At 40.2% G+C, this 23950-nt stretch overlaps 1 protein-coding gene across 1 annotated transcript in view; it reads right to left on the reverse strand.

Annotated features, from left to right (window-relative positions):
- The window catches only part of si (sucrase-isomaltase), a 59700-nt gene that overhangs the window by 13877 nt on the left and 21873 nt on the right, over positions 1 to 23950 (reverse strand). The window contains exons 18-40 of the mRNA XM_058634016.1: positions 23073 to 23227; positions 20085 to 20169; positions 14513 to 14569; positions 12396 to 12520; positions 12194 to 12282; positions 11886 to 11935; positions 11020 to 11193; positions 9564 to 9713; positions 9267 to 9473; positions 8917 to 9071; positions 8326 to 8494; positions 6468 to 6564; positions 5299 to 5411; positions 4913 to 5038; positions 3317 to 3445; positions 3056 to 3172; positions 2879 to 2941; positions 2622 to 2738; positions 2438 to 2528; positions 2200 to 2338; positions 1405 to 1538; positions 1212 to 1246; positions 496 to 612 (exon numbers count right to left, since the gene is read on the reverse strand). Coding sequence (XP_058489999.1) covers positions 496 to 612; positions 1212 to 1246; positions 1405 to 1538; positions 2200 to 2338; positions 2438 to 2528; positions 2622 to 2738; positions 2879 to 2941; positions 3056 to 3172; positions 3317 to 3445; positions 4913 to 5038; positions 5299 to 5411; positions 6468 to 6564; positions 8326 to 8494; positions 8917 to 9071; positions 9267 to 9473; positions 9564 to 9713; positions 11020 to 11193; positions 11886 to 11935; positions 12194 to 12282; positions 12396 to 12520; positions 14513 to 14569; positions 20085 to 20169; positions 23073 to 23227 — 2694 coding nt within the window. The remainder of the gene's footprint in view (positions 1 to 495; positions 613 to 1211; positions 1247 to 1404; positions 1539 to 2199; positions 2339 to 2437; positions 2529 to 2621; positions 2739 to 2878; positions 2942 to 3055; positions 3173 to 3316; positions 3446 to 4912; positions 5039 to 5298; positions 5412 to 6467; positions 6565 to 8325; positions 8495 to 8916; positions 9072 to 9266; positions 9474 to 9563; positions 9714 to 11019; positions 11194 to 11885; positions 11936 to 12193; positions 12283 to 12395; positions 12521 to 14512; positions 14570 to 20084; positions 20170 to 23072; positions 23228 to 23950) is intronic.

Below are 23950 nucleotides of genomic sequence, written 5' to 3' on the forward strand. Positions count from 1 at the left end.
GAGACGTACGCACGGCAAATCCTGTCTGCGACGACAGGATTGGTAACAGAAGGGTTAAGGTCATGACAGCAAATGATAGCCTTTGAAAGCATTCAGTTTTGTTGAGTTAATATTTAAGCAAAACTCTCTTGCCAGTTTTAACTAATAAATAAAAGATGCATTCAAACAAATAAGCCTGGAATTGTGGATAGTTATTGAATAAATATATATACTTTCCTTTAAACTGTTGAATTTATATGATTATTTTAAATTATATGGTAGTGAACACCCATTATAGTTTATGTAAATACACCAGCTTTAATAACCCTCGGCAGTTTCTTTGATATAAATAAATGTTTTCTTCACTGTCTTCTGGTTATGGTTTATAGTTGGTCATAAGCACATAAGAGATAATCATCCAGATAATCAACCAGGCGTACATCTTAAACTGGATTTGAATTGATTTACAGCTTTGGGGCATCTGTATCTGTAAGTGTTTTTCTTCTGTTAACTCACTGGACTTCCTTTGCCGTTGTGATTGCGCGAGTATGGATAGAAGGCACCCAGTTGCATCCAGCGAAGACACATTTCATACTCAGCCGTATTAAAGAAGCCACATATGTCTGCCCCAGTCTGAAAGAAAGAGAGAGAGAGTTAGGGGTGAGTTGGGGTTGATATGGGTGTGTGACAACAATGAGAAATGTCCGATCACTGAATCTGCAGCCAAACTATTTCTGTTACAAGCATAATGTTCTTAAGTGTCCTTGAGCAAGACACCACCAGAGTGAGGGGATGGTGTTGTGTCCCCAAAACTGTGGCTATTTTGTGAGACTGTACATGGGGTTCCATATAGGGATTGATAAAGTGTCAGATTATAGTTATTCTAAACAGACACACTGAGGAAATCAAAGAAGACAGCCAGACAAAGTGAGACAGAAATAATGACAAAGAGACACGGGGGCAAAGAAGAGACAGAGACAACCAAAACAACACATACGAAATAATAATAATTAAAAAAAACAGTTTAGTTCATGGCAGATAAACACAAGGCTTCTTGGTTAGGATGGGTTTTGTAAAACATGCCTCGAAATGCATTTTAAGATGCCCTTTGATCAAAGAGTCTGAAGAAACAAAATAACATCGTTCTGGCAGCTGTAATCTACTTAGAGAGGACAAGGTCACATCAATAAGATTATGCCTTGTCAAATTCAAGATCAGATTATGATACTTACATAAGGAATGCCAAAGAGACTGAACTCCATCATGCCTGTGGAACAAAGCAAAAATGGGACTTATGGCCATTTTAAAATGTTCCCTTCACCATGTCCTACTTTGTGTTACACAGCATCCAAGCATGCAGCGTTTTGTCATAATTATGCTTATTATGTACTTAATATTTGTATATAAATTTCATGTACAGTATACCTATAATGGATTTGTAGAGCTGGTCCCAGCTGGCAGTGTTGTCTCCCAGCCAATGGCCAGACCATTTCCCACTAGAGGGGTATGTGGATCGTGTCACCACTATGCCTCTCTTACCAGTCACACTCAGCAGAGCACTGCACACAGAGAGAGAGAGGGAGAGAGAGCAAGAGAGAGATTTGTGTTACACATGGGAACATTCACACTCGCCACGGCTAGAGTAATAATAATTCCAAATAAAGTACATTTGTTTTAGGAGCAAATTAACCAGTTAATTGTGATTGTTAAATTCATCACGGTGCTGTGAATGAAATCATTCCGAAGCGAAACTACCTTCTCTATAAGGCCACTGGTGCCAAGCCGTCTAAGGCTCCTCTGTAACTAACTCTGCAATCTAGTCTCCCCGTGGTGAGAGTATAATTTCACCACAAGGACCAATGAAGTTTCACATTTGTTATAATTTCCATAAAGTGTTTGATGGGACCATATTTCGGTGGATAGCTGGGAGATATCACTTCCACGTCTCCTGTGGCAGCTTTTTTCCTTCTAAATGTGTTTGCGATGAAAAGCCCCGTTCACGTTGTTCTCTTTTTTTTCCAACTGCATTTAATCTGCAATCAGATTATTCAGGAGTGGGATGTTTCGATTCCTCTTAAGGTAGTCTGAGCAACACACACACACACTCACACACACACACACACACACACACTGGTGCTGCATTTAAAATACAACAGAATTCATTAGAACGTGAACGTCTGTCAGCTGCGCTGGTTAACACATACATATGAAAACACATACTCATAGGTAGGTTTGGTGTGGGACCAGCCATAAAGGTTATGAACATCAAAGTGTTTGACTCTCTTTCCATCACTGAGTATCTGCTCACTGTTCATGCACAGAGTCTTATGGTTTAAGCCGAGATGTTTGGACTCCAAGGCTGTAGACACACACACACAGAGAATCACACTGTTAACATTAACGTCATCACTTTAAAACCGTCTGAATAATATATAATAGCATTGTGTGTGTGCCTTACGTGGCATGTATGGAGGGTTCTCCAGAAGTGGATTACCCAGACACTTCTCCCCGACTGTGCCATGGACAAAACTAGCAGGTTCATTCATGTCCTACAGATTTTTAACAGATTGTAAGGTATGGGCTTCAAAATAAAACCAGGCTCAGTGCAAAATGGAACTGTTTTTCCCCCTCAAGTCACTTACAATCCAGAGGCCATCGAACTTCATGACATTATTATAGAAATCCTTGATTTCTTGAAGCCACCATTTTGCCGTCGACTCGCGGAAAAAGTCGGGGAATGCAGCGTAAGCCCTGTAGAGCTAGAAATGGGAACAGTCGTAATGATGAGCAAATCAAATGCTCCAAACCAATCTGTCCATCACAATATTCAGCAAAGGATGGCATATGTTAAGACATATTTCCAATGTAATCTGCCAGGGAAGTGAAAATCCAAGTGTACCTCCACTTGTGAGTCCCAGTCCAGAGATTCATTCACAGTGACATTAGGAAAATCTGGCCAGACCTGCATGAGGGAATAAGAATCAACTCACTACACAATAACTACGAAAGTTAAGCACAATTATTTCTGGTAGTTTCAGTGTCTTTTGGTTATGTTTGGCGAGCCATTTCCTCCCACCTTCCCCCACACGATGTCATTGCTGAGCTCTTTGGGCCATTTGATGAAGACGTCCGCCTTTTCGCCTCTGTCAAAGGCAGGGTAAGGCTCTGTCTCATTGCCTGAAATGGCTGGATCCTGGAGATAAATAAACACAAAAGCATGTGTGTTTAGTAGAAGAGAGTGGTCCCTTCAGATGATATCCTCGACAGATCTTGTAATCTTATGGTTGCTGATCATTCAGTGCCCAGGTTTATAGTTCAGTATCAGTAAATTCATTACCAGGATGAAGATGAACTTCATGCCCTCTCCTCTCATGGTGTCGACCAAGGCAGGCAGGTTCTTAAACTCTGGGTCCAAGACAAAATCCAGCTGACGATCCATATAATCGATGTCTCCGTACTGCACATCCTGTAGAAGAAGGCAACTGAAGCTGTAGTTCAAATGTTTGTGTTTTATGGTCAATTTCAGAATGAGACGACCATTAACAACAATGAATTAAAGGAGAATGTTTGCAATGGTCCTGTAGTTCTTCCTTTGCTGGTGCTTGTCACGCAAGAATGTTTCATGCGTGGATGTAATTAATCTCTGAAATGAAAAATCACTAGTTTTTTGTTAACCCCATTTTGCTTCAAGGATGTTAAACTCGTGCTAATAAATATGGATATCTGCTAAGTTTGCTCGCTACTCATGAGATGCAATATACGAGGAGTGAGACTTTTGATTTGCTTTTGGCTCTCATCTATTCCATAGAGAACAAATCTTCATCTGCTTTGGATGCCTGGTGTGTCTGTGGCAGTTTAAGGTTGATTAGTCTGTAAAGCCAGCTGATGTGAAGCTTTTGTAAGGAGCTGCATATTCTACTTCTTTCACTCCGGTTAATGATGCAGGCTTCTTTATGGCTGATGTCAGCTCAGTGCAGGTTAGGCCTGTGTGGAATCCTATTCTTGGGATCATTTGATTATCAATGGGAACTCTCGTATTCTCTTCTGTGAGAACATGATCACATTCTGGCCCGTTGCCACAGAAAACATTGGGTGCACACAGTGCTCTCGCAGATAAATATCACTCTGTTACAAACCTGGATACTTGTATGGTACTAAAATTCAAAAGCAAAGTCTGTCTCTTGCTGTCAGAAAAACTTACTGTTTGTGGTACAAACCCGAAGCATTTAGAGGCCGAGGCTCCCACAATGGAATGGATTTCATATGAAATTAGAAGTCATGTTCCATTAGGTCAAAAAGATGTATCCAGAAAAAATCCATGAAGTCAGTGCCTCCATTTTGCTTATTTCAATACATTTTTATTTAATTTAGGGTTATGTAGTTATTGTCCACATACAGTTAACCATATTGTAAAAAAAAACAATTAGATTTAGGTCAAATCTGTGTTGGATTGAACTCTATTCTCTAGTCTATTCCACTGAGTGCATGTACGTTGTACAAGAGGAAGCGATCAGATTGCATTTGTTGGATGAGAGCAATGAATAAAAAAAGATCCTTGTGTTGCAGCACTGACTAAATATAATCAGCATCTCCGCAAAGGATACCATTTTTATAGGTGTTTTTAATAGCATTACAGTATATAGCCTATAAACGACCCATAGTAGTAGATGCATTTATGCAGTGGTGACATGACAGCGATATTTTCTATATGAATCAGCAATGAATTATTTTATTTTAAGATTTGTGACTCATTACAGTGATTGTTATTAAGCGGACACTGCATTTGTCTGTGCTTTTATTTACTGAAACCTGATGGGAACATGTGAGTTGACCATTTTGATGAATGAGAATTGTCCTTTATGCTTCAGGACTGTAATAAGTCCTCTTTTGCTGTTTTAATTCTTTGGAGAAAAGTATTGGTGTGTGCACTTACATAGGGTATCCTCGCTTTCTTCATGTCTCTGTATAGATCTTCTATTTCTTTGTCATTGGAGTAGCCATAGCGACAGAGCTGGAACCCAAGAGACCAATAGGCAGGTAGCACAGGACGTCCAATCAGCTGTTAAGGAGAAAAACAAACAAGGAAGTTCAGCACAGGGAAAAAAAAAAGTTGTTTTGCAGGAAAACAGGACAGTGTCCATAAAGTGTTGAATTGTGTGTGGGTGTGTGTTTAGATTGGCTAAATGAGAGAGCGCAATGAAGCGAGGAACTCCCAGCTGCTGTAGTCCATCAACAGCAGCCCAGGGCCAGACTCAAAACACACACACACACACACACACAAATGCACACAGTTACGCACAAACAAACCGGAAGACTTACTGCAGTGTACTCCTGCACCACCATCTCAGGTGTGGGTCCCAGGACCATATAGAAATCCAGGATGCCTCCCAGAGTTCTATAGATTAAAGCTGGATTAGGCTGGAATGTCACATCTGGAGAGAGGAAATATGACACTGATGACAATGACATGGTCTGTGTATGTACATGTTTGTGTTCTTTTTCTACATGTTGCACAACTTTTGTGTGAAGAGACTTTTCATATCTCAAATATCAAGTAGTTACTGTCATTCTATCTATTGTTGGTCAAGTAAAGGCTATTCTATTTTTTACAGATGAGTATTAGGGCCACATGTAAAATAAAATCAGAATTCTGACTTTTTTCTATGAATTCTGAGTTTTTCTTTAATCTCAGAATTTTGACTTTAATCTGAGATTAAAGAAAAAGTCAGAATTCTGGGAGTAAAGTTATAATTCAGATTTTTTTTAAATCTCAATTCTGACTTTAATCTCAGAATCCAGACTTTAACCTCAGAATTCAGACTTTAATCTCAAAATTCCGACCTCTTCTTTAATCTCAGAATTCAGAGTTTTTCTTTAATCTCAAATTCTTTTTTCTCTCAGAATTCTGACTTTTTTCTTTAATCTCAGAATTCACTTAAATCTCAAAATTCAGACATTTTCTTTAATCTCAGAATTCAGACCTTTTCTCCTCATAATTCTGAGGAAAACAAATCAGAATCTCAGAATTGTGGCATTAATCTCAAACTGTTGACTTTTTCTTTAATCTCAAAATTCTGAATTTTATAATCTCAGAATTCTGACTTTAATCTCATAATTGTGATATTAATCTCAGAATTCATGCTGGGTTTTTTTTCTTCATTATTTTTATACATGTGGTCCTAATACTCTCTCTACTACACAGTTGAATTAGACAGTGTATACAACAGGATACACTGCATTGTTACTCTGATGATGAAATAGATTTCTGTTTCAACTGTTTTCAACTGCCTTACTGCCCAATATGCAAATACATCATATGTTAAGTGGCGATAAGTAGAACATGTTCATATTTCTGCAATTATACAAGAGGACATGTGCTCAAAAACATGGAGAAATCCTGTGCTTAAAATGCATGCAGATGCAGAGGCATGTAAGTAATACAGTGTAAAAGTGTGAGCAAGTGTGTGTGTGTGTGTCTCATCTCTCACCCATGGCGTTGCTGTTCAGCAGCAGCACACCATGAGCATCCCCGGTGTCCTCTAAGCCCATGTAGAAGGGATGCACCCCATAGCAATTCATCTTGTACTGTAGCAGAGAGACACAGAGCAACAATCAAAGGGAAAGAAATGAGATTGGAGGATTGTCCTTTAAATAGGAGGTTTATGCTGTGGTGAGTGAGCCACTGTGATTAAACACAAGCATTTTCTTTACATCTCTTTGTATTTATGACTGCGTCCTTGGACTCCTGCAATAAACACTCAACAGTGTTAGCAAAAAATCAATTCTTACATCTATACTGTGTGTTAACTTATGAGTATTTTTGTCAAAACAGACCTCCTGAGTACCCACAATTCTAAAGTGGAAATACAAAATCTAGACATGCCTGAGTTTGAAGACATCAACAGATAGCTAATGGCCCTTTTTCACTATGGTCCCAGCTCGCCTCGGCACAGCACGGCTTTTATCAAAGGTTTATGGTTTTACACCATTTTAGATTCATTACATTTATTATTTATAATTATTATTATTATTATTATTAGTTTTTTACCCTTCTATATCTGACAGTTTATTACGATTGAAAGAACATTTTGTCATATTACTGTGCCTTAGTAATGACACATATAACACCCTGGTAGGAGTGAGTTGAGTGTTTAGACTTGACCTCATGAGTGTTCCTATTCTAACTACTGAGAGGCTGTTACTTTTGTCTACAAGGTTTAGATGAGGAGGGGAATAGTCAGAAAAGAGGGAAAAGGTGGCGAGGGACAGGAAATCTGACACTTTCAGATGTCATTGTTCTGTGAGGGAAACTCACAGGCACGTCAGACTCCATTAGATGTCCACACCCTCCTGCACCCTTGGTGTATAAGATGTTGGCAAACTGTGATATAATTGCCCTGAGGAGCAGCTCTATTTCTTTTTAACATAACAATTTTCAGTTTTGATGTGTCCTTGTATGACGGTCTGAGGGAGGAGAATGAGCTCCAGTTCTTTTTTCTTCTTTTCTTGAAAAGATTCAAGTTAACTTGTTAACTTGTTAACTAGTTAACCATGTTTTCATGATTTAGGAGGAAACCGGATCACATCGGTGCAGATGTTGAATAAAAACAACTGGGAAACTGACTCACACAACTAATCATTTTTACCAGGTAACATTAACCCTTTAGCACATTGCAGATAACACATTTGCGCATAGTTACGTGGTTTGTATACACTATTTTAACATGCAGTAAATTGTAAATAACTGCCAGATATTGAAAGTTTTTCTGGAAAAATGTGCAAAAGCAAATAGTTACAGGACATTTTCTGGCCTTTTTCTAGTTAAAATAATCCAAAAAGTCCATATGGATATTTTGAGGCTCAGGTGTTCAAGGGTTAAAGGTCTTCATCGACAGATACAACTGTGGCTCAGAGACATTTGACCTTTTTCTGCCTATGAGCTTAAAGAGGTTTGTGTTGATGTAGCAAGGACGAGAGTGGCAGATAGATTAGACGTAATGAAACTATAATTACTCCAAATAAGACTAAGAATTTGCACCCAACCGATATGTGACAAACTTGATTTTAATAGGTTGTCTTCGCTGGTTTTATTCTTTGATTCCTTGCTCTATGGCAGCATCATAACATGGGTCTGAACATCATGGAGCTCATTCATAGTGCGAGGAGAAACATCATGACACTCGACACATGTTAATACACCACATCATCGAATGCTACATGCTGTACCCAGCTTTGCTGATGCCGTAGCGAGCACATATTTGGCAATAGTTGGAGTCATTTTTTTTTTTTTTAATGTATGTATTTGTTTGTATGAAGTTTCATCATGTGCTTCAGTGTGATACGTACACCAGGAGGCTGGTCCTTGGAGAACATTCCCCAGGTGTGGTAGTTGAGGTTGTGCTTAAAGGTAGGATGCTCTGTCTCTCCGAAGCCGTAGACAAACTCGGATGACAGCTGAGTTGACAGTTGAATGAACATGTCTGAGAAAGTAAAACCTGGCACAGAGGAGTCCCAACTGAGAGAAGTGACAGAGGATTAAATCAGTGAGAGCGGGAGAGAGAGAGAGAGAGAGAGAGGGAAGGGATTACAGTCAAATGGAGTTATTCATGAAATGTTTGACATAAATAAGCATAATGACCAGTAGGAACTGCGGGGATCCCTTCACACACTTTATACATTTTAATTAGTGAAATTTTAACTGACACCGCTGAAAGAAAACACTTCACTACAAATAACGTCACCCTTGCTTATTTTTATATAAAAATTCTCAGATGCTCAGGTTCGCTGTAACCAACTTCAATTTTCAATTCAAATCAAATATATTTTTTGTAACTTCTCACTTGTTATTGTGGATATTGTTGTTTTAAATGTTTTTCACTCAATTTTGTTTTAACAAATAAACCCCAACTGAACTAAAAATGAAATTAAATCACTTACATCTTTGTCCCTGTGCTTTTCCGTATGACCTGGATGCCAAATGGGTTTTTGGTTATTTGGACCTTGTACAGCCTTTTTTTCTCATCGGTTTCAGGAGCAGGAGGGAGTGACAGCGGCACAGGAACCTCATATCGAGGTTTCGTGGGGTCCCAAATCTGGAGAAGGAAGGCGATGTTAGTGTGTGGGTGAGTGTGTGTTCAAGAGGAGCTGGCGAAAAAGATGGTCAAAACTCATTGAAGGTCAAAACAAAGAAACTGGTTATAATAGAGCACAAAGAAAGAGATAGAGACACTGACATTGATATGGAAGAGAGAATACACCACAACTGGCACAAACATACAAATACAAACCTTGAATCGCAACATGTCACCGGTGTTGTAATCGATTTTAACACTGAGTGTGTCTATGTCCGGTGACCCCGGGCGACCACTGCTCCTGTACTTCTTGTTACGAGTGATGTCCGCCGTCATGCCTGAGCTGGTTTCTGTGGTTTTTGTAACAGTGTAACCGTGGTCTTTTGGATAGTAGCACCATGGAGCACCTTCATGGGTGCTTGGCTAAGCAAAGAAAAAAAGGAAAGCGTGGGCATTTTTATGACACAGGTGTACACAATGTATTTAATGCGTGTCCTTAGAATCACTTCTCACCGCCCAGATACATCCTCTGGCCTTGCACTTGTTCTCGTCTGCATCTTCCTCTGGATAGCAGTCAAAACGGTTCTTTTCCTTTTCCGCCAGTTCCCACTGCAACACGTAGGTCTCCCCGAGAGCCAGGGTGAGTCCGGTCAGGAATAGAACCTTTGTATTTGATGAAAAGTACATAACGGAGGGGTAAGGGACTGTGGTAGCACTTTCCCCAAATTGTCTCACATTGAAAGTGAACGACTTCCTTATGCAAGTCAGCACAGGCATGCCCGCTTGAGAATGTAGGTTTCTGTGCGCTTTCAATGAAGACACAGTTGTTAATTTCCCTTGCTGTTTCAACAGCCCCCGCCGGGACTTGTGAGTCACTCTCATAACGTAGCTCTTTTTGCTGGCGTACAAGCACCAGACACTACAGGCAACATCTGATGTCTCCTCAGCAGGTGAGAGGATATGCAGCTTAGGTCTCTCTTTCATGTCATGGCTCCTTTTATTGTGGAATAATTGTGACGGTAATTGTATTGTATAAAAGGCATTATGCGGGGGCACATAGACATTGGAAAAGTCATACTACTAAAGATGAAAAGAGACTGCGGAGGGCGAAATGGGCAGGGGAGTAAACAGTAAACAGAGTAAACTGTACTGTAGACACGATTCACGTCAAAAAGCACCCAATTTGATCCATGAATTGTAAAACATTGTTCTCGTTGAGAGTATATCATGTTTTGTGGCTGTTAGCTACACTTAAAGCCCAATCCAACAAGGAATACAGTAGAACGACTGATAAACATGTTTACATGTAGGTTGATCAGCACATGAACTCACTTCCACACACTTGCACCCACACCTAATGTAAACTGATATCATTTCTTATACTGGTTTATCTCCTGGTCCTACTGAAATATAAGTCTACCACTCAATGTTGGTCTAGCTCTGGCCTCCATCAACTCCTGAGGGAAATATCTCAAGTTCCTTGCAGCTAAATGCCCAACCACACTTATTGGTCAGTTCCTCTCTGTTGTTTGGTGCTGGTCATGAGTGTATAGTAGATTTGTCAGAGCATTTTCTCTGCGAAACAAAGCTGCCTGCTGCTGCGTGAAACAAAGCTCTAACCGATCAAGCAAATGAGCTCAAAGATGCACAAAAATGCTTTGTATCGCTGAGGGGGAACAGCAGAACCAAATCATAATTACAGGTTCTTCACGACAACTGAACCCTTCACACAACAAAACAATTACACGGCAATTCAAGCCATTGTTAGCGTACAAATAATAATTAGCGCTTAGTTGAACTTTTCATATGCCTTCGTAAATCCCAGAAATCCCAAATCATTTTACATTGATACTTTTCTTGTTGTTGTTTTTTGTGCAACATTCAAACATCTTTTCTTCTGGCATGGAAAAGAGGACGTTTTCTACTTTGCATATATTATGTGCATGTCTGTTAGCATTATCGAGTTTACCTGCTTGGTGCCATCATACTGGATGTTGGTGTTTGGCAGCACTGTGGTGGTGTTTCCAGTGCCGACAGTGACGGATAGAGGAGGAGTCGCGGCCCCGAGGATGGTAATGGTTTCAAACTTAAGGTTGTTCGGATCCTTGTAGCCAGCATGGGTTGCCTGCATTGTCAGTACTCCCTGTAAGATAGAGGACACACCATTATGCTCTCAAATTATAATTAGATTTATAGATTGATAAACTATGTCGCAGTCACAGCTTATATAAACTTAAATCAAGTACATTATTATACCAAATTAGCCTCTGGGCAACAGGGGGTATTTTGTGGTTTCCAGTGTCGACAGCAGATATACAGGCCAATATAATAAAGTTGTAGTTAAGCGACAACCAAATTTGTTTCCCAAGGTGTTCTTGGCGAATCTCTTGACAACAATCTGCATATAAATGCAAATAAATTCAAAAGCCGGTGACATCTGGTGAGACACCAGTGGCCCCCAAATCTTTCACAAATTCACATGCAAAAATATGTTTAAAGGAAGTAAAAAACAACCTGCTTTTCAGCTATTTAAAATTAGGACCGTCATCAGTCACGTGTGATCCTGTCTGTAAACCCCAAAGCCCAGTGTAATGCTAATGTACAGCACACATACGTCATCGACATGCATTAAACATGCAAGAACAAGAAAATCCTCGGCGCAGGAACTTCCTGATCCAACAAAGCTCCGCCAGTATAGCATTGATCAGCCATGCTCAGTGTTCTCGACTGGGAATGTTGGAAGTCTCTGGTGGTTTTGAACTTTGAACTTGAGTTCAGATCAGAGGGAAAACGTGAGCAGGATTTGAAAAGTGATGCATGTGAGGAAAAACTTACTTGGACAACGGAGAACGTGTAGTGGACGTAGTTCCCCGTTTTAACGGTATCTGTGAAAAAAAACAACAAATAAACACAAATCAAGGTCAGGTCTGAAAAAGTAGCCCGAGAGTGTATAAACTGACGGATTGTTTGCAAAGTCACAGTGACTCATTTGATGCTTCATGTTTGACAAGATAAGTGCTTCCGTTTGATGCGCGTAAAAAGGACACCTGTAATGAGTAGTAATGACAGGATGCAAATGATCTTGTCTCGCGCACAAAGACATTTGCACCCTAACAGGCACAAAATGAGGAAAGCAAACATACCTCGGGAATCTCCATCATCCCAGAATAGCTCCCCAGCCGCCTTGCCGTTGTCATCAAGAGCAATGATCAAGCCCATGGGGTTACGCCGACTACAATTTAATGATCAAGTGGATATGAAACACATCTGTGCACATGTAGAAATCTTTTAACGTTTATCAAGGCAATAACTCGTATGTGTGTATGTGTGTTTGTGTGTGTATACCTGTATGTTGTGGTGACATCGGGTTTCTGAGTAGGGAGGATCGCACCACCTCTGATGTGCAAACCAAGCTTGTCAGCAGGCAGATACATGCTGACGTGCTTTTTACGGTCAGCAATCCGTACCATCTGATTAGAAGAATATCAGGATCTTAATAATTCACACAAATTCTTTGCTTGTGATTGGCAAGAAAATGTCTCTCATATCTGCTTTACAGTTAGGACTATTAGGAGATTATTATTTTGCACAAAAGTGCGTGTTAAAATACTTGCTATACCATATGCAGTATGACTCCCTGTGTCCCATAAAAGACCGCTTTCAACTGTCTGAACGGATATGAGTTTTTTCGTCCGGGGCTGTTAAATGGCACCAAAGTGACTTTGCAATCATACACAATAAACAAAGGAAACTATACTAACTCTTGAATTACATAACCTTTAAAAAAATGATAGTGTAATGAATGGCTGCGACGCTATGAGCTGCACAGCAGAGAACATGTAAATTCCTCCATATTTTCTTTCTGACTCCGACTTTCTCTGTGCCCCTAACACTCATTTCTTTGAGGCTCCAGACAGAGTGGAGTTAATTTCTAATCCCGTGAGGACTGAATCTTCAGACCAGCCTAAAATAATTTCAAACTCTATCCATCCCCTCTGCATCTACCTACTTCCCTCTTTACTATTGTTATTCTCTCTTGTGGTGCTCTAATTTACTTTCTTTTTTTTTTATCCCAATTTCTTTCACTCTCATTTAGTGTGTCTTTGTGCAAAGTACATGCTGTACAGTGGAATATGTGTGTGTCTGTGTGTGTGAGTGTGGGTTGGAGTTAGCAAAGCGTATAAGCAATTTCAGATCTTATCACCCCCTCATTGTCTGCGTAAAGGAGGTCTCTTCTTGCCTTGTCTTCTATTCCCCTTATTCCTTCTGGCTAAACCACCCATCTTCCCACTCCTCTATATACAGTAATTCTCATCTTGCTTTTCATTCTTTTCATCTCCTCTCTGTTTTTACTCTTCTATTCAACCCAATGTATGTCTCCTCTTTACCCCTGTTTCTCATCTTTCTTTCTTTTTTTACCTCTTCACCCCTTCATTTTTCCTCTCTTTTTGTTTTGGCTCAGTAGCTTGTTTTTCATAGTCTTTTTCATTACATCAATACTCCTCCCAACCCTTCCATCCTCCTACCCCGATAATCGCAGGGGACCAACCAGGACAAGGGGCCAGTGGCAAGACAACCAATCTAATCGTTCATCTGATCAACGGGCGCTTTACATCGCCACTGTGACGCCCAAATAAAGTCCCAGAGGAACTCAACACCTCTTTTATCTCTCCGTCAGAGAGATAGACTCTCTCCTCTGTCCCCTCTTTCACTCTATCTTTGTCCTTTCTCTCGCTCTGTCTTATCGCTCTCATCTCTCTCGTCTCAAACAAAGAACTTGAGGCAAAGACTTTCATGTGATACATGTTTTTTTATGCGCGCGTCATGTAGCACAGTACTGATAAGCCGCTTCAGTACTGTGTCATAAGTGTAATCCATTGTGTTGATCACGGAACATTTACAGTTAATTTAGGTATAATCTGACACAAATCCTCTGTTTAACCTATGATAATCTGTTCCTTGACCTTGTAACAGAGACATATTGATTTCTTGCTTTTTTATGCCATATTTTTAAGGTAGATTTGACTTTGTCAGCGGAGATTGGCGGCATATTTTTTCTGCCTGCCGTCTGTAAATAGGGTAATAAAAACAAAATAAACCCTCCCTCTTTGCTTTGTAATAATCTTTTCTTACATTGCCTTTTAAACAGCATTATATGGCCACTTTGACATAAAAAAAATAATGTGCCGGGTGCATTTCACTTGGAGAACCCTAATTGTCTCAAGTTATTTATTTATTTTTTTATCTATATGATGAAATATTTCAACAGCCTTTTAACCTAAATGAGGTGAAGTGTCTGCTGTGAGTATGAATATTATGCAACAATGGTAATTTTAGCAGAAACTCCACACTCTGGAGTAGTTCTCTGGTGAATTGTGTTGGGGGGGCAAGGATGTGCCTCAGAGGATTTCTGTTTACTTATCTACACCGGCTGAATAAAACAAGCAGGGGGATATACTCACCGTCTCGTACTCGTACCACACAGCATCTGGTACATATGCGTCCACATTGGTCACGCCCTGCAGAAAACAAGAATGAACAGCACATGGAATATTTGTTTGTGACAGTGTCAGCGTTGTGTTTCTTTGTGTGTGTTAATCTCTCCGTGGCACCTGTTGTAGCCCACTGTACCAGTGCTGACACTCAAATCTTACAAGGCCAAACAATGGTCACTGCAGCCAAATTATATAAGAACCCGTCCAAGAAAAAACATTTTAAACTGCCTATCATCTGATATAAAGTTTCCACAAAGCTCCTTTAACATTTCTGTCTACAGTGCTTTGATGCAACAAATGATAGGGAAGACAGCAGCGAGTTGATGACTGATAGGTGACAGGCTTTGATAGCTTAAGGTGGCAGAGAGACAGGAGCAATCAATAGGGGATCACCAACCCTTTGATAGCGTTGGCACTTTCCTGCTCTTTCTGACAGGCGCAGGACAGAAGGAGATAGATAAACAGAGAGAACACAGTGAGAGAAAGAAAAAAAAAAACTAGGTCCTTTGCAGAATAATAGTAATAAAAAAAAACGAATTGCAAAAATATACTAAGGCCGTCACTTCTAACCTGTCTCTCTAAAGTTGCATGTCCTATTTTTGGCCCTTTGATACCTGATGCCAGTGATAATCTTTAAATCAATTGTTAAGATAATCTGACTGATGAAATAAATGCATTTGAATGCTGTCTCAGGTAAGTACTGAGATCACTTCAAAACTTAATGTTGATGCTACCGGCAATGTCATCTATTATCTTTTTATTGTTTTCACAACATAATTTAACAAATAAAACACAGTTATATGTATTGAACAAACATGTCAAATTGAATTCCTCCCAGACCCCAGACCCCAGTTATTGAGATATACTCCATGTCAGTCCATGTTATAGAAAAAACAGATCAAGACACATCTCTGTTGTATTAGTCACTGCCGAGGGTTACTGTTTACACGTCACCTGGCACTTTCATCACACGCATCACATCCGTGTTAGGTAGTAAATTTATGTTGTTGATGTTTTATTGTGTAGGGTTTTTTTTTTCGAAAAGGGAGAGTTGTAGCTCAAATCATTTGTCTACTCGTGGTCTTGTGATGTTTTTCCCCATGAGAGGGCTATTAATCTTTTTGCCAATAAAATGCCTAAACCTACAAATATGTGTTGATTCTTTTTAATCTTAAAAATGACCTGGGTATAAACCTAATATAAACAGCTGTGGTACTAAGGGTACTTGAATCTGTCAAATGTTCTGGATGCATTGTTTTACTTCTTGCCAGAATGTTTTTTGTGTTTCAGGACACTGCCAATCACAATGGAAAAGGTAAGGCGATGCTATCTGATGGAAGATGAATGTGTATCATAGCATTTCACCTGAACGTGGTGCAGCTCTGGCAAAATAGAACAGACAAAGAAGAAATTAGGATATTAACACTTTTATAGAAACCTGATTAATGGATTAAATTGTTTTTTAAGCAGTGGGGACAGGGTAAAGACAAAAGGGGACAAAGGACAATTAAACAAATGTGAGCAAAGGATTATGTGAAATACTAAAAATCATAAATGTGATAATGATGTGTAGCTGTTGTATCCTGCTATTTAAATGACATGATTTATTGTCCTCTCCAGGGCCTACATTTACAATTTGAGGTGGATCACCTGTCACAACTTCTGCACAGCCTTCGGAATGACAGCCTGGGAAAATGGATGCTGTTCCCATACCTCGTTTTCTGGTGTCTGATTTGCTTGTGGCGCCTATCATTCACCCTGCTGACTAATGGGAAGGGATTCGCGGGCTTAGCATGGCTGCTAACTGTGATTGAGAGGGACAAGGCATGTGGCCTGTATCCTCATTTAGAGTAGTGGAGCTCAGTTAGCCCAAAGGGAAGATTTGATCAGGTGGACCAAAGATCTATACTGGCAGAATGATCAGATGGTAGCTGAGACAAATGAAAGAAGCTGAAAGAGAGAGGCACGGAGACAGAGAGTGGGTGAAAATGATGGAATGAAATTAAATGCGATCAAAAGGATGATTTGACAGCAGCTGATTAAGGGAATGCAGATGAGATAAGGGAGCCAACATCTGATGAAAGGATAAGGTAAAAAGGAAAGGGAGTTCTGGGCAAGAGGGCGAAGAGTGGAGATGTGGATGAAGACCAGAGAGGATGACATAAAGCGAGAGAGAGTGCCAGAGCTCTTCACAGTTCAACACAGAGATCAAGGTGAAAGTCCCAACTGATCTGAATGACAGAGCAAGAGCATCATTAGAGAAAGGGGAAAAGTAAAGCAGACACAACGATAGAGAGTGAAAGACACAGAGAGAGAGATGAGAATAATGAAAAAGGAAAGCTAGGATGTGAGAAGACGTTAAAGCTCAGCCTGTGACCCCACACAAGCAGCTGACACTATCTCTCCATGTGGCCCTTCACAGCCTGTTGCATCTGTAACAGATAGCAGGCACTCTGTTCTCAGTGTGCATGGCCTCTTCTTTCTTGGCTTAACCCACCAGAGCTCAGCTGCACACTGCTACCATCATAGATCAATATTCAGCCTCACCAGATCACTTATTAGGGAAAGATTCTTTTCCATGTCAGTGCTCCCACTCTGGGCCTCAATTTACTGTCCTATACTGTAGCAGACGAAGGTGTTATTTATATACAAAAAATAGAAATAAAGGTCTACAACTCCGTTTGTTAACCCTCACAATGCATAGATAGAGGCATGTTCAGGTAAACTGAATGTTACCAGTGACCAGTTGTCAATGGCTAACACTGTACTGTTGTAACTGTAGTGACCATATTATATGATTAATATTGAATATTTGCTTGAATACGTGTATCTATTTGATAATGTTCTGCCTGCCATCAACTTAACATAGGGTTCTGTGGGTATTAATTGTCTAAGATGTGGACCTGACAGTTGTGGATAAGCTGATTTTATGTTTGAACTCTTTCAAGCACAGAGAAAAACAGTTTGTATATATGTTTTTTTTTTTTTACTGGTACATGCGATGGTGACATAAATGTGCACTGATGGATTCAGAAAGAATTGTAGGGATGAATTCATCTGTGTCACCCGAAACAGCTGATCTACTTCCTACACAAGTTTTCATGGCATTTCTGCACCATCACAAGCCAGGAGGTCATAATTGTCCTCCTAGATGATGCACACTTCTACTGCAAATGTTTCACACTGTGATACGGGCAAAATTGCTTTTAAAGAGAGCTGGAGTGAGTGAGTTCAGCTGCAAACACACCCACTAAAAACTGCACCCTATAACTCTGGATAAGTAGGAGTTATGATCTCTGTCTTTTCAGAATGAGCAGTAGAGGAAACCAGGTGCATGTACAGTGAATTTGGTCAATATCGCTCCTTGCAATAAAGAGTTATAGAGTGCAGTCACTTTTCGGCAGGACCTGCCAAAAAGTGACTGCACCCTATAACTCTAGATTGATAGGACTTACATTCTATATCTTTTCAGCATGAGCAGGAGAGGAAACCAGGTGCATGTACAGTGAATTTGGTCAATATCGCTCCTTGCAACAAAGAGTTATAGGGTGCAGTAGTGTTGTAGTCAAGACCACCTAAATTGAGACCAAGTCGAGACCAAGACCACAGTGTATCGAGACTGAGACCTCGATGATACTGAAAAGTGGTCTCGAGACCAAGACCGATCTCGAGTACTACAACACTACGCCAACGTCTTGCATTAGAAACTTTCCACAATCACACCAGCTGAAGTTACTCTATCCCCTGGCCTTCTATCAATCCAATTCACATTTGACGATTCTGTAATTCACAAGAGGCCACACTAAATAGCTTATTAATAAGGCCACTTTGACATGACCGCAATCGCTGCACACGCACGCACATACACGTGCACATGCAGGGAAACTCGTACACGCACACTCGGGAAAAAGATGCGCAAACACACGCATACACACTTCTATCTACACTTCTAATCTGGTAGTAATGAGGTCAGTGCTCTCATTAGAGCTGAGAGAAAAGGGGGGAGGATATGAAAGAGAGAGGAAAGAGGGATGAAGGGAGTGCAACAAAGAAAATCTCATGTCATGTTCTCCCAGTGGAGGTCACAGTGTGTGTGAGAGAGAGACTGAAAGAGTGTGTGTAACTTTAGTGCATCATCTTCTATATATCACACTTACATGATTGTTTGTTTATGTGCTGTATTATGTAAGAGCCTGTGTTTCTTATCTGCAGTTTGAGTGAGTGTTTGTACTTTAAAGAGCAAAGCATATTAAAATTAAGAAGTTGTTTGCACAGTATCCTAGGATGTGTTTTTCCGTGTCTGTTTACTTTTACTTGTCACCTTTTCTGGCATTAATGGCGTATTTCCACCGGCTCTACTCGCCTCACCACGCCATGCCACGCCACGCCACGCCGCGGCACGGTTTAAGTAGCGTTTCCACTAGCATAGTACCTGCTCAGGCGAGGTTCCAAAAGCGTGCTGAGTAGGTACTATGATTGATTGGTCAGACTGCCGGCCACTGACTGGCCAGAGTGCCGTCACAGGAAGAGATGTCCCACACAAATCAAGCCAAACAGTGCCTAACTGTAGATCAGTTAAAACTACTTAACAATCATAAAACATGGGTTAATCTCCAACAACTACCAGGGAAATCTCTATATTTAACAGAGCACTCTGGTGTATTTAGGGACAGCGCCGGTGTTGTGCCAAAAAGAGACTGCTTGCCAAAAAATGACTGCCTCCGACGGGAACGCGCATCAGTTCAGAGAAAGTGAGCGTTGGTCTACTCGTAGATATAATATACGGGTCAGCTGGCAGGTGCAGCACCAAGAGAAATGTTTTTTTACTGTGCAATATAATATACTTTTATTGTTGTTGTTGTTGCAATGTGATTTTACACCACTTTGTTCTATAAATAAAGTTATATTTCAATACCTCAGTTTTCAATGATTTTATGAAGATTAGGAAATAAATGCAACCTAATCGTGCCGTGTCGTTCTGTGCCGAGGCGAGGCGAGTAGAGCCGGTGGAAATACACCATAACACTCGCCTTGAAAGACCAAAACGTGTTTCTGAGGAACTAGCCACATTTAGGGCTAAGATTTGAATTGTGGTTTGGTTAAAGTTAGGCATCAACTGGTACTGGTCAAAGTGAAGGCTTTGGTTAGGCTGTCCAAATAAATGGAAGTTGTGACTGAGATTTTGATCAGGATGGAACCTCTGGAGTCAGTGATGAGTTAAGTTGGAAGATTTTTATTGAAGACAGCTCAGATCCGAGGAGAACTGAGACAATACCTGGCATCTGAACTGTAAGGCATCATCGCAGATTCTGGCGAGCAGCGTGCCAGTTTCTGATACATATAGTTCTTGATATAGTGTATCCGGTCCAGATGCCTGCGTAGTTTATGTCTTATCATAAGTTATGGCTTTTAATATTGCACATCAGGTCTGGTTATAAGAACATGTGCATAATTAAACTTAAATTGGCTGAAGATTGGAATTTTCTCTCACAGAAGTCACTGCAAAGATGAAACTGTGTGTGTGTGTGTGTTGGCTGACCTGATCCAGTACAGGTGTGATGAGCAGGTGTTTTCCCCAGAGGAACTGGCGGTCCACTGACCAGGTGATGTTGTCAGAGTAGAACCTTGGGAATAACAATAGTTGTATTGGTGATTCTTTTAATAAAGAAAAAAAGATACAAAAAACACCACCATGCCATATTCTTTGATCCATCAGTAACCTCCTGTCTGTCTCCTCCTCTTAGACAGCCTGTTGACACCCTCATCCTTCATAAGTTATCCTGAATGTGTTCAACACAGAATGACAAGGTTGTGGCCCATATAAGTTTCCAATAAAGCTTATGTGCTATCACAACTTGATTTACATTTTCTGTGCAGAAATGCCTATAAATAACTATAATTTGACATCAAGAAATAATAATGTGCTTTCCTGTACATTTGAAAATTCATGGATGACAATAATAATAATATTTTAATAATAAAAATATCACTTTCTTTAAAGAGCTTCTATATACTGGTGTATTAACCATTACAGAATCATACAACATGACTTTTGCTATTATAATAATAATAATAATAATAATAATAATATTATTATATTATATTGCTGTTCATTTAGGGCAGCGTTGGGTGGTGGTCTCATAAATGTGTTAAGCACCGTATATAATTAAATGAATTAATAATATCGATGAATATTTATCAGTGATAAACGATCATATATGTACATACGTAATGCGCAAAACAATCCAAGCGTGCAGTTAAGCGCTGCTATCGATAGATAGAGAAGTGCAGTGGAGCTTTCCTTGGCTGATCGATATCAGATGTTTGATTGGTTTATTCTGCGGCTCCGTGACCAGCGATGACCAATCACACACGTGCATGTATTCACTGCGGGAAGTTTAACCTGTCATTTGTAATCGCCGGAGCAAACAATCGTCACGTCGTCGATTTTTCAGCGCGCTCGTGTGGGAACACCGGACGATGAGTATAAGATCCGCGTGTCAGGAGTCAGTAAAGTCAGCAGATGGAGCTGGGGTTTTCCTGTGTTTGATGTCGGGACCGCAACCACGAGGACTCGTCATCCCAGGATGTGAGCTAAGTGTCTGTGCTGCTTTGTTGTTGACATTCATCGCTGCTTACAACGCGCGTTTGGCACGATTCAAGTTGTGTTTGCTTGTTTTTGATCGTTTTCACCTGACTGCTGCTACTGTGCTGTTTCTCTTCAATAATAACTGAGCTGAGTTATTAGAGTTGTTATGTCTGCTGGCCGTTTGCATGTGATGCTGAACTAGTGCTTGCTACGTTTACTTTGTTTGTATTCGTTGGACTTGACTTCTCTGTTTAAATTTGCATGAATCAGTGTTTTTTTTTGTCATTCACAAAGTGTGTAATTATTCATTAGTTGTTGGTGTTAACTAGTCTTGTTGCCAGTTTACAGGGTTTTTAGTTGTGGTCAAATTATACTTAATATAATGCACATAATGCATTGTATTATTGTTTTCTGTTTTACACAAGCCTGGTTCATTTATTGTGATCTATACTTAAGCAAAGTAGTGCAGGATAAGCTTTAATGCAACGTCTTTCTCTGCATGTCGGGATTACTATAAGGTGTACTCTTTGATATCTTTACAGATAATACAGTTTCTGTAAAGTTTAAGGAGACATCCAACATTAGTGCTGCTCATGCACTATGTACAGTTAAGTTCACCTAAGGGAAGTCAGGGTGTTGTTGTTGTTGTTGTTACCTTTGTTACCAGTGGTAATTTAAAGTATCTAGTATTCTTTGTGCTGATTGGGTTTTAGGCATATTTTTTACCTTACTACCTCACACATGCAATTTATCATTAATTAAACCAAACTTGGTTTCAAATATTGTAATGTCATTTGCCAAGTTGTGAGACGGCCCTGCTTCATCATGTGATATGTGTTTCTCTGCATTGTCAGGATAACACCAGGGCTTTGCTGCAGCTCCATTTAATTCCGAGTCATTACAGATCAGATTTGATGGTTCGCAGTCATTACTACAAGTGTTTTGTGTCTGACTTTCATGTGAATGTAATTGTCCTCTTAAAATGGCACGCGTGTGCACGTTGATACCTTTTTCACATGCGTCAACAACAGCAAAATGTCATATTTGTTGCACTGCTCGATATTGAAGAGCGAGATGAGACATGTCGTGTTAATTTGTGATGTAAAGTTTCACTCGAAAGAGCTGTTTGGCTTTGCTGTGTTGCCAGTGCAGATGCATGCTTTCGCTGCAGGTCACGAAGAACACTTGTGTCAGATGACCACATATGGGAAGTAACATAAATCTGACCAGTGTCGACACAGGTGCTCAGTAGTTAACATGCATTGTGGGGACAGTTAAGACAAGTTCCCTTGAATCTGGATGTTTTGACGCCAGCATACTTTCAGAGCCTCTCGCTGCTGATGAAAAGAATTTTGCCATTATTCGGGGGAAATTGCAACATGCTTGCACTCCATGGGTGAAAAAAAACGCATTAAGCTGGGAGCAATACTGTTTTTGCTTTGGAGGATTAGCTCTTGCTCTCTATGCAGAATCTTTATTTTACTACTTGGATTCATCGGCAGCTTCCTCAGACAACAAAGACTTTTCCTCCGGCTCCATATTTGCCGTAATGGTCAATTCTTGGTTGGCTTCTTGGTTTCTGTGATTACAATGAAACTCTTTAGGCAGGGCTTCAAGTGTGCTTGTTGTATGCGCTGATTAGCAGCACCTGTTTACAATATGCTTTACAGCGACTGACTAATACTGAGCTGCTGCTAATGAACATTCATATTCATGCAGGTGCATATTATAACCCATCACTTTTAACTTTATGTTCATGCCAACACTGTGCACCACCACAACCTTCTTCATGACCTTTTGCACAGTTGCTTGAATGAAGATTGATCATGCATTTTTCAACATAGGCATTGTTTCAACTTGCATGTTTCTGACAAAACACCATTTATGAAGATCTGGCAGTATACATACACTTTTTTTTTTTTTTTTGAAATGACTTACTCATGCATGACCGGACGTACAACGGTCTCTCCTGTGGTGTGTGCCTTGTAGAAGAGTGTGTAGAGGTAAGGCAGGAGTGTGTAACGGATTGTCAGGTAATGTTTGGAGCTCTTCACCAGCAGTGAATTGGCGCCATACACAGCTGGATCCTGGGGCTGGAGACAGAAAGATGGATTAACGAGATGTCATTGAAAATGGAAAGAGAGGCAGGGGGAGGGAGGGGAAAAAAAAAATAACGATTTGTCTTTTATTCACAAGAAAAAATGTGGCGAGGAGGTTAGAGGACGGAGGACAGAACTCATTCAAAATGAGTGAAAGAAGAAATCAGAGGTTGCTTGTACGATCGCAGTTTTATTTAGTCGATTGGAAAAATTTGAGAACTTCTTTAAAGGTCACATTTTTCTTCAACAAAAGAAAAGAAAAGGGAGTGTGTATTAAAGAGTTAAAGGGGAAAAGTGTGTGAGAAAGGAACGGAAGTATGATTTAATTTCTGTGATACTGTACAGTGAAAGGGTGAGTAGTTGCTAACAGGCCATTTTCCTCTCATCTGGCTAATTATTTATGCCCTCAGCACCTCCGAGAGTGTGTGTGTGTGTGTGTATGTGTGTGTTTTGGATTGGCCTGTGTGGCTGTGTGATGAGAGCCATGATTAGGGCAAAGCAAAGGTCACACATTAGCTGTCTCGTTTAGCAGAAATCGTACTTCTAATTCATCATCATCATGTTCCTGTCCTCCAGCAACCACCAATCCCTCACACGCTTCACCTCTTTCAACACACACACACACACGCACCATATCATTCATTCCCCCCTTCCCTACCTTAACGCTGTGCTACTTTTGCAGCAGTGATGAGCAAATGAAAAATATGGCAATATGTT

The sequence above is a fragment of the Solea solea genome, chromosome 7 (genome assembly GCF_958295425.1).
Source record: "Solea solea chromosome 7, fSolSol10.1, whole genome shotgun sequence".
In the NCBI taxonomy this organism is placed as follows: domain Eukaryota; kingdom Metazoa; phylum Chordata; class Actinopteri; order Pleuronectiformes; family Soleidae; genus Solea; species Solea solea.